Consider the following 19,090-nt stretch of genomic DNA (forward strand, 5'->3'; position numbering starts at 1 on the left):
GGTGCTAGCTTCTTGGCAGTGGCGTTAGCCACTCTATAGCCAATCGGTAGCAGCGGTGATCCGGTGCCAAGGTCCAGAGTTTACAGCAAGGATCCGGTGGAGTATTGGGCTCTAGCCGTGTATGAGTGGGGTTTGGGTGAACAGCTGAGTAGGTCGGGAGGTGGGCCTCAGGGATAGCTTCGGTACTGGGTGCCACGGTGAGTGCAAGCTAGCTGTGAGCTAGCTAGCTGCAAGCTAGCTGTGAAGATCAGAAGTAGTGGTCCAGGGATTTCGGCAGGAATCCGGCGTTGTTGTGGTGAGACAGTCCGATACTGGTAGACTAGCGAGTATTATCCAGGCTAAAAACAGGGCTGGTATCTGTGCAGAAGTTAAAAGCCGCTAGCAGTGGCTAACAATGACTAAATAGCTTGTAGCTAATTTGCTGGTTAGCTTCTGGAAGTTCTTGAATGTGTTCTAAAATTGAAAATAATAGCGATTCCGTATCACATTGGGTGAGGCAGGTTACCGGAAGGTATAATCGAATTAAAAATCGAAAAGAGATTGAAAATAAATTGAAATATATATACAAAAAATATGAAAAATACAAAAGTACACGAGAGCACAAACAAACACGTCTTCACTGCTACGCCATCTTGGAACCTCGAGGTTAAAGTGAAAATAAAGTGAAAAAGTGATTTAAAAAATAAATAAATATCAGATACACATGTATTTGAACCCAGGTCTGGTGTGCGTGTGTATTACTTTCAACCCAGTCAACATAAGCACCGTGTCAGTGTTTACTTTTAAACCCCTGTAGCTGGTTTCTGAGTGATGAGGATGATAAACATAACCCTATGTGAGCCTGGAGATTAGGAGTAATTAATATCAAAAACTTCTAAATAAACTTTTGATCAAGTGCTTTTCTGATCTTGCCTGTTTTGTAATCTATTTGATTAATTTGTGTCATAGATTTTTATTTGTGGCTGGACATGTTCATGATCTTCATTTAGCATCCTGTATTGTAAAATTAGATTACCACTGAACAATGGAGGTTGGTGGCGCCTTAATTGGGGAGGGCAGGCTTGTGGTAATGGCTGGAGCAGATAGGTGGAATTGGATCAAATACACATGTTTCATGCCTTTCCATTAGCTCCTTTCCAGCAATTATTATGAGCAGTCTTCCCCTCAGTAGCCTCCACTGCCACTGAGCTAGTGTAGAAGATAGATCTGGGCCAGTAACTAGACTGGGAATGTGATGGAAGGTAGACTGGAATGTGCCTATGTGTGCTTCTTTGAGGTTATGGTGTCCTGAGCTGAACTTTTCAAAACCACTAAAATTTGTCTGCAACACACCAATCAACCACACATGGGAGCATACAGTGCATTAAGAAAGTATTCAGACCCATTGACTTTTTACACATTTTGTTACAGCCTTATTCTAAAAATGGATTTAAAAAAAAATCTATCTGCACACAATACCCCATAATGACAAAGCGAAAACAGGTTTAGACATGTTTGCTAATTTTTTAAACATAAAACTAAATACCTTATTTACACCCTTTGTAATGAGACTCGAAATTGAGCTCAGGTGCATTCTGTTTCAATTGAACATCCTTGAAATATTTCTCCAACTTGATTGGAGTCCACCTGTGGTAAATTCAAATGATTGGAGATCATTTGGAAAGACACACACCTGTCTATATAAAGGTCCCACAGTTGACAGTGGATGTCAGAGTAAAAAAACAAGCCATGAGGTCGAAGGAATTGTCCGTAGAGCTCCAAGACAGGATTGTGTCGTGGCACAGATCTGGGGAAGGGTACCAAAACATTTCTGCAGCATTGAAGGTCCCCAAGAACAACACCTCCATCATTCTTAAATGGAAGAAGTTTGGAACCACCAAGACTCATCCTAGAGCTGGCCACCCAGCCAAACTGAGCAATCGAGGTGACCAAGAACCCAATGGTCACTGATAGAGCTCCAGAGTTCCTCTGTGGAGATGGGAGAACCTTCCAGAAGGACAACCATCTCTCCGGCACTCCACCCACCAGGCCTTCATTGTAGAGTGGCCAGACTGAATCACTTGGAGTTTTCCAAAAGGCACGTAAAGACTCAGACCACGAGAATAAATATTATTTGGTTTGAAGAAAACAAGATTGAAAAATTTGGCCTGCATGCCAAGCGCCATATCTTGAGTAAACCTGGCACCATCCCAAAGGTGAAGCATGGTGCTGGCAGCATCATGCTGTGGGGGATGTTTTTCAGCTGCAGGGACTGGGAGACTAGTCAGGATCGAGGGAAAGATGAACGGAGCAAAGTATAGAGAACCTTGATGAAAACCTGCTCCAGAGTGCTCAGGACCTCAGACTAGGGTGACGGTTCAACTTCCAACAGGAAAACAACCCTAAGCACACAGACAAGGCAGGAGTGGCTTTGGGACATGTCTCTGAATGTCCTTGAGTGGTTCAGCCAGGGCCCGGACTCGAACCCAATCGAACATCTCTGGCGAGATCTGAAAATAGCTGTGGAGCAACGCTCCCCATCCAACCTTGAGAGGATCTGCAGAGAAGAATGGGTGAAACTCCCCAAATATAGGTTGCCAATCTTGTAGCGTCATACCCAAGAAGACCTGAGGCTGCAATTGCGGCCAAAAAGGTGCTTCAACAAAGTACTGAATACTTAGGTAAATGTGATATTTCCATTTAAAAAAAAAATACATTTGCTACATTTTCATTATGGGGTGTTGTGTTTAGATTGATGAGGGGGAAAAGCTATTTATTCAATTTTAAGAACAAGGCTGTAACAAAATGTGGAAAAAGTAAAGGTGTCTGAATACTTTCTGAATGCATTGTGTAATGCAGTATGCAGAGTCTATTTTGTATCATTATTTTGCGGTTAAGAATGTTGGGCCAGTAACCAAAAAGTCACTAGTTCGAATGCCAAGCCGACTAGGTGAAAGATATATCCATGTGCCTTGAGCAAGGCTCTTAACCCTAATTACTCCTGAAAGTCGCTTTGGATAAGTGTCTGCTAAATTATTAAAATGTGAATCATGTTTTAATATCAAAAGTTTTTATTTTTGTTGATGCAGATGAATTTTGTGATTTACATACACTACCGGTGAAAGGTTTTAGAACACCTACTCATTCAAGGGTTTTTCTTATTTTTTTTACTATTTTCTACATTGTACAACAATAGTGAAGACATCACAACTATGAAATAACACATTTGGAATCATGTAGTAAAATAAAATTTAAACAAATCAAAACTCTTCATATTTGACATTCTTCAAAAAGTCACCCTTTGCCTAGACAGCTTTGCACTCTTGGCATTCTCTCAACCAGCTTCATGAGGTAGTCACCTGGAATGCATTTCAATTAACAGGTATGACTGTTCTTTCCTCAATAAATTTGAGCCAATCTTTTTGACAAGGTAGGGGTGTATACAGGAATAGAAGACCCATAGTTACCTCTGCTGCAGAGGATAAGTCCATTAGACTTACCAGCCACAGAAATTGCAGCCCAAATAAATGCTTCAGAGTTCAAGTAACATACACATCAACAGTTCAGAGGAGGCTGTGAATCACACCTTCATGGTCAAATTGTTTCAAAGAAACCACTACTGCAGGACACCAATAATAAAAAGAGACTTGCTTGGGCCAAGAAACATGAGCGATGGACATTACACCGGTGGAAACTTGTCCTTTGGTTAAGAGTCCAAATTTGAGATTTTTGGTTCCAACTTTGAGACGCGTGTGGGTGAATGGATGATCTCTGCATGTGTATTTCTCACCGTAAAGCATGGCGGAGGTGTTATGGCGTGGGGGGCTTTGCTGGTGACACTAATTTACTTACAATTCAAGGCACACTTAACCAGCATGGCTACCACAGCATTCTGCAGCGATACGCCATCCCATCTCACTTGAGCTTAGCGGGACTATCATTTGTTTTTCAACAGGACAATGACCCAACACACCTCCAGGCTGTGTAAGGGCTATTGTACAAAGGAGAGTGCTGCATCAGATGACATGGCCTCCACAAACCCCCCCCGACCTCAAACCAATTGAGATGGTTTGGACCGCAGAGTGAAGTAAAAGCAGCCAACAAGTGCTAAGCATATGTGGGAACTCCTTCAAGACTGTTGGCAAAGCATTCCACGTGAATCTGGTTGAGAGAATGCCAAGAGTGTGCAAAGCCGTCATGGCAAAGGGTGGCTATTTGAAGAATCTCAAATATAAAATATATTATTTGTTAAACACTTTTTGTTTACTACATGATTCCAAATGTGTTTTTTCATAGTGTTGATGTCTTCACTATTATTGTACAATGTAGAAAATAGCAAAAAATAAAGAAAATCCCTTGAATGAGTAGGTGTTCTTAAACTTTTGACCGGTAGTGTAAATTCACTGAAAACCCACACTAACACGCATATTAACAGTATTGCACTTTTCATGTAGCCTAATTTTGGCCAGCTAATACCCTAACCACCGATCAAGCAACATTATGGAGTAAACATTTCAATCCTGTTGCTGCAAGTTTATTTTGCTGTGTCAGTACTGATCAAATTAAGATCCTACATTTGATGCATGTACTGTATGTAATATTTTCCTTAGCTTTCCTTTATTTTTCCTATCGGCATATACATAAATATGGAACATAGCTTCCTGCTGATATGATCAGGGCTGTTGACATTGGCTTGTCTCTTACAGCATTAGCTAAGTATTGGTTTCCAAACTCATCCTAAATTGAAAACCAGATGCACCGACTGGACACTTTTCCCACAGGCCAGGGAAGTACATGTCTTATCCATTCATTGGAATGTTCTTAAAATAGAAGAGGGAACAATGGAAATTAAATTATAATTCTCAGTCATCTGGAGATCCTCTGTCTTACATCTGATTGAGAGAAGCGTGTGATCTCTTCAAACTGGTTCCTGTTGTTGGCTAAGATCAGTCTTCCCAGGCGAGGAGGCCTGACCAATGAGAAGCTTATCTCATCTCCATCCTCATTGGTCACTGCCTTCAAAATGGCACTGGTGATGGCATGTCTTGTTCCTGTAAAATTGTAAAAATGGTACAGGTTCACTATAAGTGAATATAATGCAGGATATAAAACACATGCCCTGTCATTGTAGCTATTAGCTTCTTCTCATTGACACCTTTTAAGCCTTTAAGGCAAGACATTCCAATAGCTCAGACACAAGTAGAATTGTCAAACGTTTGCCTGCCGATAGTACTTAGCACCTCTGAACAGTGTTGGCAGTCAATCTCTTTTGTGTTCACACAGCAAAGACGTCAGCCACTCAGCCTTGTTAAAATACACCAAACCAGAAGGTGGCAGTAGGGTTGTTTGGCAATACATGTCCATGTGTGTTGCTTAGTTTATGGTGTAGATTCCCATGTTAGCTAGCTAACTGTGCTAATGTTGCTATTTTGTAGAAAGCCCTTGTTGATACTAGCCAGATGGCCACAGCTAGATAACTACTTAGCAAGATGACCAATAAACAATTTAATTCACTCTCCATAATGCCAGCGCCAGCCCATAGCCAACTGTTTACCTATATAGCTAATGTTAGCATATTCGCTAGCTAGCACATATTAGCTAGTTAGCTAAGGGCACTGCACTAAAATGGCAGCTAACACCGGCAGCTGTTTCATGGAAACTAAATCCATTGTAATTGAATTACAATGTCAATACTAGCTACAGTGGTTAATTAGCTTGGAGGAAGTATTCAGTGTTGTGCGCATTACCATCCCATAGCCTACATTGCATATGATGTGTGACTGGCTCATGACATTAAACTGTGGATGTATGAAGAAAATGCTATTTATTCCCCATTTTGTTGTCACTCTTGCTTGCTCCCCATCTGCGGGTTCATGCGCTCTGATTGGCTCAAAGTGAAGTTGTTGGCCACTGACGAGCATTGCCAGGTTCGTCACTACCGGGTTGGTACTAATGATGGGAAAATAAACCTTTATGAAGAGTTTAGCATTTCCCGCGAATTGTGTCAAAAATAGGTTCATTACTTGAAGCTTTAATCAACAGCAAATTATTATAGATGGCGTTGCGTGCAGTGTAGCCCTTTTGTCTTCTACCAAACCAATATCAAACCAATCAGGTGGTTGATAATTGATCACGTGCTTCTGATAGTGATACAAGCATCGGTATACCGCTTAGAGATTTAGACGCATGAGAAAAAAAAATAGGCAGTCTCGGCAGTGAGATTCTCTGTGTGTTTCATGCCTAAATGTGGAATGTCAACATGTTGTGATTTAAAGAGGGGAAAAGGGGATTAGAAGGGAAAACAAAGCTAAACATTACACATCCTCAATTGTATTCATTGTAGGCTACAAAATACCCATGGAACTATTTTTCTGATATTGAGGCCTATTTGTTATCCAATCAATTTGAAATGACCATTATTTGTTCATCATAAATGTCTGGTTAAATTGGGTTCACTACTTCATGATCCAGCATGCTTTTGGTAGCTCACCTGGAAAGATCTTTAGCTCCTCCCCGGTTTCCATGGTGATGGTGAGCTGTCTAGCTGTAACGACAAAGCGGTAGAGAGGCGAGGTGTGCTCTCCATCTGTCACGGTAAAACTGAAGCCTCCAGACTCCAGACCTGAAGGAACAGTTCAGAATAGTAGGTGGCATAGGTTGACCATCAGAGTCAAAGATAAAGCTTACAAAGCCTAGGGAGCATCCTCAACAGGGGGAACATATTAGGTCTTTGATCTCAGGGCCTCCTTATGAACAAATGTTCCTTTATGAACAAGTCTTATAAATTGAAAAGTTATTTACAGCTTATTAGCGTACACCTAATATGTTCCCTCTGTTGAGGATGCTCATTATATATTAAGGTTGAACCAAAAGGTTACATGTAACAAAAATTAAATACACAATTATGTGAAATTGAATTAAACAATAATGTATGTTGATGCTAATATGTTGTACAATATTCCATTGTTTCTATATGATAACAATAGTGTAATATATTTAATATGCCATATACTCTTTTTTAACAGTTTCACTAATTCATTTTAATGAATTAACTTAATCATTATGATACACCCCTCACTACTGTCATTGGTTACACTAATTGCACTGTGTGTCTACATAACCTGGTTCAAGTATTCATGACATTACCCTGAGGAAGGCACAGTGATGCCAAAACGTTGGTAAATACCCATTAAATTGTTGGGAGATTGTACATGGAGTGTGAGACTTTCTTAATTTTGCTATTTTAAAGCCTTGGGAGCTAACACAGTTTTTCAGGTCTTAGACAAGGTATACCAATTGCATCGTTAAAAAGAAAAGAAAGAGCTGCACACTCTAGTAGCTCCGATGAAATAATTTATTTACCAACATTTCGACAAAGACTGATTCATCAGCCTGAAAGTGAATTTGTGGCCAGTGAGTCAATTGGGGTCAGTGAGATAGCTGAGGCTGTAGGTAGAAGCTCAAACAGCCTTACCTTCATGGATAAAGATGACTTCCCCATTGTTAATTTGTGCCTGTGTGAAGTTCTGAATTTCTTCGTCAGGTTCCACCTTTAGAGCCACCAACCCATTGATGGTTGACTCGATGGAATAAACCAACTCATTGATGGGGGTGTCTGCATCTTCTGTATTCAACATGCTGGTGGTGATGTCCGATTCCTCTCCAGCTAAAACCTGAGAGAGAAGCCCAGAGAATAGAGCTTGGTCTTGGTTAAGGAGAGGGATACATCTCCATTAACTTTTGGTGAGTCTATTTTCAAAAAAGCATATGTAAAACAAGATGTGCATTATATTCCAAAATTTTAAGTTTAGAATGTTTATCATACCCATTGTGACATATTCAACCAGCAACTATGAGAATGTTTCAACTACTTTTAATAGATATGTATGAGCATACCAGTTGAGTTTTATATACCCCAAAAATGATATTGTATGTAGGCCTCCATATACTTGTATGTACTCTATGGACAATGTAAATTGACGATTGCTGCAAATGCAGCCTGTGCTCTGCCAAACCTATTCTTTCTTACTGCTGTCTGGTGGTAGTACTGTATAGGGTGGCAGGTAGCCAAGCGGTTATAGCATTTGGCCAGTAACTAAAAGGTTGCTGGTTAAAATACCTGAGCTGATTAGGTGAAAAATGTGTCCCTTGAGCAGAGTACTTAACTCTAATTTGCTCCAGGGTTGCTGTACTACTATGGTTGACCCAGTAAAACAGCACATTTCATTGCACCTATCCAGTGTACGTGACAATAAAGTTAATATGTTTCGGGGGGTGTGTACACCATGAAATTATTCGTTATTCCATTAACTTTCCACTAGATGGCAACATTACATCATTATCACCCAAGAAATTTCCCTGAGTCATTTTGGCAAGTTATATCTAAATTGGGCTGGAAATGGATTGTTTATATAACAATCAATGGATGTTTCTCCTCAGGAAGAAGGGTTGCAAATTTAACTTGATCTGACAAAATGGATGTCTCATTTCTTTTGAAGCCAACAATATGATTAAATGTGTCAATGTTTTAATTGTATCCGTCTCCAAATCCCAGTAAAGAGAGAGGGAGAGAGAAAGCGAGATTAAATGAGAGAGAGCGAGAGAGATTAAAGCAAAAGAGAGGGAGAGGAGAGAGAAAGATAGACGGAGTGAGAGAAAATATCCTAATAGAAGACAGCTGTAGCAAGGGCCTGGCCAACAGGATCTATGGCAGTCAGAGTGATGCCTGGACCATCTTGTTCGTCATGCCTGATCATTTGCTGTAGGTCACTATGCTCACATTTCCTGCCTTTAAATCAGAAGCAGTTCTAGGGAAGCTAAGGAGTTAATTCACAGGAGGAGCTAGAGCTGGTATGAATGAACACTAGGCCTGCATGCGGACAGAGAGACATATCATTATATTACATTTTGTGGCCGTGCGAGAGACTGGCTGGTTCCTTGGCATCACCAAAAGCCTGAGGTCTTGTCATCTCAGTTTTCCCAAAATACGGGTTACCGTGGATACGCCGAACCACAGGCCAGCGTTAACAAAGCTGAATGACACACTCGGTTTCCAGTTGTATGTGAGAGGATTATAGCTTTTTCCAGCCATTTTGTGTCTCTACAGTAAAATCTGCATTCTGAATTCTTGAAACACTTAGGCCGTGTTCGAATACCCATATTTCCATTCTAAATAGTAGGCACTTTGGATATGTGAAAAAATTACTTTTTATTGAAATTTTGAAAATGTAGTATGCTTTAAATACCAGAATGTCATACTCATTTAGTAGACTTCACTACACAATATTGAGGAAATAATTGTCTTTCGAGACCCACGTGTGTCTGACAACAGCTGTTAATCAGTTGAGGGGACGCGCTGTGCCAAAATAAATGAATGGTGGGAATCAACGGAAATGCACATTAGATGACTCATTCTCCGTAGGATTTGCCTAGTATGTTGATATTTGTTGCATACTGCATTCATTTTACTAAACAGTATGTTCTAAATAGTATGTAGCACGATTAGTGCACAGTATGCAGTTTAAGTAAGTAGTAGGCAAGTCAGATTTAAGACACGGCCTTACTGTTTGCTTTCAAGAATTGATGGGTAATACAATATATCCATGACTGAAATTAGTAATGAACCTTCAGCGTAAAAGGGTTACCAATAGAAAGTGTTGCCAGATGTGTATTACTTAATTAAGGTATTCATTATCAAGTACATTAATTAGTAAGATGTTTACAAACCAATTCTGTCCGTAATAACTAGTGGCAATGTGTAAACCACTTATGAATATAGTTAATTAGCTATTAAGTTGTTTTCAGGCAACCCACTGAGAAGGCTTATAAAAACATAAATGATAGCATAGATGAACAAACAATAAACAAACAAACAAACACTGTTAACTTCTGACAAGTATAATGGATTTTGAGTGTCCTAAATTTGTGCACTAAACTGGAGCATAAAACAAAAACAAATGCGTTTGTATTGGTTCTGGTGAAATACAGTACACTGCAATTAAAAGGAGTTTGCACTCATCAAATATATAGTTATCAGCAGTCGACTGTTGTGGTAAACCGACAGCTCAGTACCTCCAGTCCTGTGTTGCATGTCAGTTTAGGTGCCTCATCGTTGACCGGGAAGACGGTGACAGTGAAGGTAACGGGAAGGCTGCGGCGCTCTATCTCATAGGCTGAGGCAGAGAGTGTGAAATTGTCCTCGCCACTTTCCGTGCTGTCATGTAAGTAGTAGATGTGTCCAAGTTTCACCTGTGGAGAACAAAAGGGGCCGTGGGGGTCACACAGACTAGTCAGTTCTCCTGTCACACAATAGTGGTAGGCAAACAGAATTGGCAGAATGGACACAGTGGTGTTGTTTAATGCCAGTCTCAAGCAAAGTTATAATAGCTCCTGTGTCTAGGAATGTTTAGTCAAAATTTGGCAACTTTTGGGCAAAACATTTTGGACTAAGACGATAATTCAAGATGTTGATCACTATCTTATCATGTTGGAAGTTTGTTACACTCAAACAAAAAGCAATTATTAATATGTGTAAAATATATCATGCACATATTTCGGAGATGGATGGATCAAGAATATTCTATCAAGGTCTTCATATCCCAGTATTTTGGAGTCCAGAGGACAGACAGACAATGGATCACTGTGTCTTTCTCTCCCTCTACTGATCAATAACATAGGTGACCCGTTTCAGGAAACTAGGCGTACATTATGTCGCAAGTCACAACTTTGTTTTGAATCAAAATGCCTTGTGGAACATGTGAACTTTCATGCGCCTTAATAACAAACGTGTATGCCATCTGTAAATACAAATAAAATTGTTAAATTACGAGCCTTGTTGGTTAAGCCACAGAAAAGTCAGCAACCTTCCCACTTGCCATGATTGGCTGAGATAATGAGTGGGCTGGACATGCCGAGAGAGGAGTTCGGATTGGTCTGCCATATAGAGGTTTCCGTCTATTTGAGCTGGTGAGTCTGTGTTGGTAATACTGTCGAACGCGGCTTTAAAGAAATGTATTGTGTAGTGGAGCTGTGTAAGGGTTGCTCTCCACTTTCTGGAGGATTGCATTTTCAAATCAGTGGCGCGATAGTATGATAGCTAAAGAGATGGAGAAAACACCTGTCTCCGGATTACATCTTCAAACTAAGGGAAACCGTGGCATGGCATCCGTGACAGGGATACTCATCCATCATACATGATGATGTATAAGGGTAAGATAGTCTAGCTAGCTACATTTTCAGATATTACACAATTCTCATTTAGACATAAAGTGGTTTCATTTCAAGCTCCACTGTTAGCTAGCGTTAGCTGGCTGGCTGGCTCCCTAGCTAACGTTATGTGTATGACATTATTATTCATATCCCAGAGCCGTTTGCTTTGCTAGTTAGAGCCTAATGTTAGCTAGCTAACATTGGACCTGGTTGGTTAGTTCCCAGCAGATTCATGCAGGATAGTAACAACATGATTTGGCACTATGTTCATTGTTGTTTAACTAGCTAACGTTAGCTGGCTGGCTCTTTATCTAACATTATATTACGTGTGGGATCTTACACATTGTTTACCTAACTAGGTTCATTGTTTACCTAGCTAGCTAGCTACATGTCTGAAGCTAAAGTGTACAACACCCATTAAATATGGCCGGTGTCAGTAAACGTCAGCACAAAAAGTAATGAAATTGTTGCCAGCAGAGCTGGTTAGGCTGTTTTCATGTTATCAAGAGGTTAACAAATCGGCCAGAGCGTCAAGTGTGCATTCTGAACGCTCCAAAAGCGAAACGAGATGGGTGGGGCTAAAGCTTAGGAGGGTGTGGACAATGCTGAATGGGTGTAGACAAAGAAGAGCTCTTCACTAGATACCAAAACGTTCAAAGGCCAAAAGTGAATTTACAGGTTTATCAACTTTCAAAGCATAATTACTTTCCCATTGTTCCTCAAAAATGCAGTGCATGATATACCATTTTGTAGCTCTAAGTCTACCGTTATCCAATATAAAAAAACACAATTTCAAATTTTGCTACATAAGAACAAATCCAGGTGGTGAGTCACATAGGCTACATGTTAAAGTGTAGGCCACTTCGTCAGACGATCTTGATGTTCTGATATGCAAATACACAGGTGAGGTATAGTAAGACAATACTCTAACAAGCACTCCGTATTCACGGTCTCAGAGTAGGAGTGCTGATCACGGATCAGTTTTGCTTTTTAAATCATAATACCTAAATAAGACCGGGGGACCTGATCCTAAATCAGCACCCCTACTCTAAGAATACAATCCTAATGTCCAACTGTTTGTGAATACCGGCCCTGAGCATTTGAGGAAATGCATACAGAAGCATTGTTTCCAATTAATGGGTAGGACTTCCTATTTAGGCTACATGAAGGGGAGCATGACTTGGTGGTGAGAGGGGCCTGCTGCACCACAACTGTAGTAGGGAGATTCGAATTGATCAGAGATGGAAGCCAACTAACTGGAAAAAACTTGGTTTCATTACTGATCGGAGAAAGTGAGTTGGAAAATCAGCCTCTGCTCAAGGACAAAAAACAATGAATGGCTCTTGTTCGACATGTGGTCATCACATTGTTCCATGCTGAGATACAATGTGGTGTTCTGATATTTTTATTTGGGACAGTCATTCAACTTTACCACAGTATGTGGAAGAGCTTTGCTAATCCAGGATAGTGCTTGTACAGCATCAAACGGGTCAATGCTCGGCTGCTGTGTGTGCGTGTGTGTGTGTGCATGGTGGTGTGGTGTGTTTGTGTATGCATGCGTGGATGTGATTTTAATGAGTGCTTCGATCAGATGGAGGCTCCATGTTTATAGAAGCAACACCATTCCTGATGAAACTCCTCTCTCTGCACCTGGTTGAGCTTGTTTACATACTTCCTGTGCCGAGAGAGATGGCAGCCTCGCTTCGCGTTCCTAGGTACCCCAGGTAATCTTAGGTTTTATTACATACATTCGGCAGAAACTACTGGATATAAGAGCAACGTCAACTCACCATCATTACGACCAGTAATACAACTTTCCCGAAGCGGATCCTTTGTTTTGCCCACCACCCAGAACAATGGATCGGATCCCAATCGGATCCCAGCCAGCGAACCAAAACAACGACGCCGTAAAAGGGGCAGAAGAAGCTGTCTTCTGGTCAGGCTCCGGAGATGGGCACATCACACACCGCTCCCGAGCATACTACTCGCCAATGTCCAGTCTATTGACAACAAGGTTGATGAAATCCGAGCAAGGGTAGCATTCCAGAGAGACATAAGAGAGTGCCTCACGGAAACATTACTCACTCGAGACACGCTATCAGAGTCGGTACAGCCAGCTGGTTTCTTCACGCTTCGTGCCGACAGAAACGAGCATCTTTCTGGTAAGAAGATGGTCGGGGGTGTATGACTTATGATTAATGAGGCGTGGTGAGATCATAACAACATACAGGAACTCAAGTCCTTCTGTTCACCTGACTTAGAATTCCTCACAATCAAATGTCGACCGCATTATCTACCAAGAGAATTCTCTTTGATTATAATCACAGCCGCATATATTCCCCCCCAAACAGACACATCGATGGCCCTGAACTAACTTCATTTGACTCTATGTAAACTGGAAACCACATATCCCGAGGCTGCATTCATTGTAGTTGGGGATTTTAACAAGGCTAATCTGAAAACAAGACTCCCTAAATTATATCAGCATATCGATTGTGCTACCGGGGCTGGTAAAACCCTGGATCATTGTTATTCTAACTTCCGCGACATATATAAGGCCCTCCCTCGCCCTCCTTTCAGAAAAGCTGACCACGCCTTCATTTTGTTGCTCCCTGCCTATAGACAGAGACTAAAACAGTAAGCTCCCACACTCAGGTCTGTTCAACGCTGGTCCGACCAATCTGATTCCACGCTTCAAGATTGCTTCGATCACGTGGATTGGGATATGTTCCGCATTGCATCTAACAAAAACATTGACGAATACGCTGATTCGGTGAGCGAGTTTATTAGCAAGTGCATAGGCGATGTCGTACCCACAGCAACTATTAAAACATTCCAAAAACCAGAAACCATGGATTGATTGCAGCTTTCGCGCGAAACTGAAAGCGCGTACCACTGCTTTTAACCAGGGCAAGGTGACCGGAAACATGACCGAATACAAACAGTGTAGCTATTCCCTCCGCGAGGCAATCAAACAAGCTAAGCATCAGTATAGAGACAAAGTAGAGTCGCAATTCAACAGCTCAGACACAAGAGGTATGTGGCAGGGTCTACAGTCAATCACGGATTACAAAAATAAAACCAGCCCCGTCGCGGACCAGGATGTCTTGCTCCCAGACAGACTAAACAACTTCTTTGCTCGATTTGAGGACTACTGTAACGTCGTTCTTCGTTTGTCGAAAGAGAGTCGGACCGAAATGCAGCGTGGTTGTTACTCATGTACTTTAATGAATTAAATGACGATACATGAAAATAACGAAATATACAAAATACAAAACAACAAACGGAACGTGAAACCTATTACAGCCTATCTGGTGAAACTACACAGAGACAGGAACAATCACCCACGAAATACACAGTGAAACCCAGGCTACCTAAATACAGTTCCCCATCAGAGACAACAAGAATCACCTGACTCTGATTGAGAACCGCCTCAGGCAGCCAAGCCTATACTAGACACACCCCTAATCAACCACAATCCCAATGCCTACAAAAAACTCCAATAAGACAATACAATAACCCCATGTCACACCCTGGCCTGAACAAATAATTAAAGAAAACACAAAATACTAAGACCAAGGCGTGACAACAACACAGTGCCACTGACACGGCCCGCTACCAAAACCTGCGAACACTCCTTCACTGCAGCCGACGTGAGTAAAACATTTAACCGTGTTAACCCTCGCAAGGCTGCCGGCCCAGACGGCATCCCCAGCCGCGTCCTCAGAGCATGTGCAGACCAGCTGGCTGGTGTGTTTACGGACATATTCAATCAATCCTTATCCCAGTCTGCTGTTCCCACATGCTTCAAGAGGGCCACTATTGTTCCTGTTCCCAAGAAAACTAAGGTAACTAAGCTAAACGACTACCGCCCCGTAGCAATCACTAACGTCATCATGAAGTGCTTTGAGAGACTAGTCAAGGACCATATCACCTCCACCCTACCTGACACCCTAGACCGACTCCAATTTGCTTACCACCCCAATAGGTTCACAGACGACACAAGCACACTGCACACTGTCCTAACCCATCTGGACAAGAGAAATATCTATGTGAATGCTGTTCATCGACCACAGCTCAGCATTTAACACCATAGTAACCTCCAAACTTATCTTCAAGCTCGAGACCCTAGGTCTTGACCCCACCCTGTGCAACTGGGTCCTGAAGGGCCGCCCCCAGGTGGTGAGGGTAGGTAACAACATCTCCACCCCATTGATCCTCAAAACTGGGGCCCCACAAGGGTGCGTTCTGAGCCCTCTCCTGTACTACCTGTTCACCCACGACTGAGTGGCCATGCACGCCACCAACTCAATCATCAAGTTTGCAGACGACACTACAGTGGTAGGTTTGATTACCAACAACGACGAGATGGCCTACAGGGAGGAGGTGAGGGCCCTCGGAGTGTGGTGTCAGGAAAATAACCTCACACTCAAAGTCAACAAAACAAAGGAGATGATCGTGGACTTCAGGAAAGAGCAGAGGGAGCACCCCTCTATCCACATCGATGGGACAGTAGTGGAGAGGGTAGTCATTTTTTAGTTCCCCGGCGTACACATCATAGACAACCTCAGGAGGCTGAAGAAATTCGGCTTGTCACCAAAAAAACTCACAAACTTTTACAGATGCACAATCGAGAGCATCCTGTCGGGCTGTATCACCACCTGGTATGGCATATACTCCGCAAACATCCGTAGGGCTCTCCAGAGGGTAGTGAGGTCTGCACAATGCATCACCGGGGGCAATCTACCTGCCCTTCAGGTCACCTACACCACCCGATGTCACAGGAAGGCCATAAAGATCATCAAGGACAACAACTGCCCGAGCCACTGCCTGTTCACCCCGCTATCATCCAGAAGGCGAGGTCAGTACAGGTGCATCAAAGCAGGGACCGAGAGACTGAAAAACAGCTTCTATCTCAAGGCCATCAGACTGTTAAACAGCCACCATTAACATTGAGTGGCTGCTGCCAACATACTGACTCAACCCCAGCCACTTTAATAATGGAAAAATTGATGTAAAAAAAGTATCACTAGCCACTTTAAACAATGCCACTTAATATAATGTTTACATACCCTACATTACTCATCTCATATATATATATATATATATATACTGTACTCGATACCATCTACTGCATCTTGCCTATGCCGTTCTGTATCATCACTCATTCATGTATTTTTATGTACATATTTCTCATCCCTTTACACTTGTGTGTGTATAAGGTAGTTGTTGTGAAATTGTTAGGTTAGATTACTCATTGGTTATTACTGCATTGTCGGAATTAGAAGCACAAGCATTTCGCTACACTCGCATTAACATCTGCTAACCATGTGTATGTGACAAATATAATTTGATTTGTTTATCGTACCTTTGGTAGTCTAGAATGTTCCACTTCCAAGCCAGTTTGTTTACAAAGCTCTAAACATCACAACAAAAGTCAATATAGTGGTTCTTCTAGAAAAGTGTTTAAATGATCTCTGACCTTTCTGACACACCCTTCATCATGTAATGTCCTATGTTACAATACTACTTACTGTATGTTCTGTTCCTATGTTATATGTGCAGTACATGCAAGTACCTTTTGCCATTCTTGTGGCCTCTTTAATTAATTCTTATGATGACTACCAGTCTATAATGAGAAGTGCCAACCACTTCAGCTACAGGAGTAAAGCTCCCTCACTCTCATTTTCTCCACTGCATCTCCTACATGCAGTAAGCTACAATACTCTGACATAACCTCACAAACTTCCCCTGCGTGACGAAGAGTTTATCACGAAAATGTCTTTACGCAGCAATTAAGCCAATATGAGTAGTGGGCCCTGATCATGAAAAGAACCACTGCTCCCACATGAGTGAGTCAAGAAATTTCAAATCATGTCCAATAATCAGTCCAAGCATAACCATCTTTAATTTATAAACAATTATGCTCTGGTTCTAATCCTGCCTCAACCGAGTCAGTCTGCAGATTTACTTCTAAATGTGGTACTCATTTGGAGAAGTGTTGTGTTTTGTCCTCTAAACTTTTTTTTGGTCGTCCTTGCATAAGAGGAAAAAAACTCACTGACTATGTACAGAGAGAGTGCACACAAAAATACACCGATCCAGAGAGAAAACGTGTCCAGGATGGCAGACAATTATGTCAACGTTTCCCCCCCCACATTTTCTCCTCTAAAAATCCAAATCAGATTAACCTGAATCATGGCTATGCGCTTGTCCCAGTTGAATTGAAACACATAGTGGGGTCTTTCAGAAAGTCTGTCTGGGAGCAAAGCGAGGGAGGGCTGTGTGCACATGCCTTATTATAGGAATATATGGGCAAGTTTATTTTGGCTTCGGGCTGCCGAACATCACCGTCAGTTTTTCCACAACCCTTTCAGAAGGGTAGTGTTTGAGTGAGGAGAAGAGCTGAGCTATACACGTAGCAGGCTAGCCTTAAGTGGAGTGACTCACAAGCTCCACTATGCTCCCTGGTACATACAGAATGCATGAGGCTTTTCCACCACAAGTGACCACTCATGTCTCCTTTTCATTCTTTCCAAGTGCTAGGCCTCAGGACCACATGGTTGGAGACTAGACAACTCACAGTCTCACATACTGTAGTTTCTCTCTATCTAATACTATAGACAGAATCATAAAACAGCAGAGAAGCAACGCACAGAATAGTGAGCAGCTACTGTGAAAAGAGTTACTGAGCAAACAACAGCAAAGTGAACTTAGTGTGGCCTTGGTTGTCTTCGTGAACAACCAGCAAGATCAAAGTCAGGGAAGGTGGATATTATTCTGTGAGCATCTTGTAATTAAGACAGAAAACGCTATGGTGCATATAAAGTATATGGCTTGTGGTCTGGTGGGACTCGGTTTCCAAACAAGTCAAAACGGATAAGTCAAACTCCATTTTCAATTAAACTAATTAATCCCTTTTTGTGTTGTATTTTCTCATGGTTCCTTCTTTTCAGAAAGATTAACAAACAAATAACACTTCAAATGTGGGGAGAGAGAGTAGCTCAATTCCTGGCATCTAAATAGAAATGTTATGTTTTTTAAATCCTTGATCATTTGAATTTGAATAAGTATACTGTCTTTATCACAGGGGTGACACATACCAGAGTTCACCTCTTAACAGTTGATATGGATATCTGTGTACGTTTAAATTAGCTAATGTACTAAATCAATCAATCAACAAACCAACCACCCCCCCTACCCCCTCCAAAGCGAAACCTATGAAAAGCACTCACCTCCTCCCAGGTAAAGAAGGTGAGCTCTTGTTCGTCACCATCCAAGTAGCGGATATCCCCATGCTGCGGTGGCTCCTCTACGACGAAGTCCACGTTGACCGCACTGTAGAATGGGTGAGAAATATTCAAGAGCTCAGTGGTAAGGGCCATCCCACCGCCCTCCCTCACACTGAAGTTGAGGGCCTGGATGGGGATGAGGCGAGGCACAATGTCCACCATCATCCGGAGGTCATCCACAGTGGTGAACCCGTTGCTGACGTCAGCCGCGAAGGCGTCACTGCCCTGGATGGATGCAGAGACATAGAGGATGCGCCCCCTGTTGACATCCTCCTGGGTGAAGGAGTGGATGTAGTCGAGGCTGGGCGCAGCTGTACTGTCCGAGTGGTTGGTCAGCATGACCACGTGGCCCAGACGAGGAGGCTCCTTGATGGTGAACACCATCTCAGAGGGCAGGATGTCTGCTTGTTCTACCTGGGGGGAGAATGTTGGGAGACCAGGTTCAGATTCACTTTCAAGTATTGACAAACTAAATGGTTGTACTTGCATGGTTGTAGAACACCTATGTAATAGCTATGCATTTACATGGTAATTACATGGACAGGTGCAGTGTGTGACTATGTTGTAAGTAGCCTACACATTGTTACATAGTACTTACAACTTACAATTTA

The 19,090-nt window shown here is 42.0% G+C and overlaps 1 protein-coding gene across 1 annotated transcript in view; it reads right to left on the reverse strand.

Annotated features, from left to right (window-relative positions):
* The window catches only part of cspg4 (chondroitin sulfate proteoglycan 4), a 110,062-nt gene that overhangs the window by 11,689 nt on the left and 79,283 nt on the right, over positions 1-19,090 (reverse strand). The window contains exons 4-8 of the mRNA XM_046357401.1: positions 18,423-18,893; positions 10,051-10,227; positions 7,454-7,652; positions 6,470-6,601; positions 4,870-5,030 (exon numbers count right to left, since the gene is read on the reverse strand). Coding sequence (XP_046213357.1) covers positions 4,870-5,030; positions 6,470-6,601; positions 7,454-7,652; positions 10,051-10,227; positions 18,423-18,893 — 1,140 coding nt within the window. The remainder of the gene's footprint in view (positions 1-4,869; positions 5,031-6,469; positions 6,602-7,453; positions 7,653-10,050; positions 10,228-18,422; positions 18,894-19,090) is intronic.

This window comes from Oncorhynchus gorbuscha, linkage group LG01 (assembly GCF_021184085.1).
Source record: "Oncorhynchus gorbuscha isolate QuinsamMale2020 ecotype Even-year linkage group LG01, OgorEven_v1.0, whole genome shotgun sequence".
Taxonomy (NCBI): domain Eukaryota; kingdom Metazoa; phylum Chordata; class Actinopteri; order Salmoniformes; family Salmonidae; genus Oncorhynchus; species Oncorhynchus gorbuscha.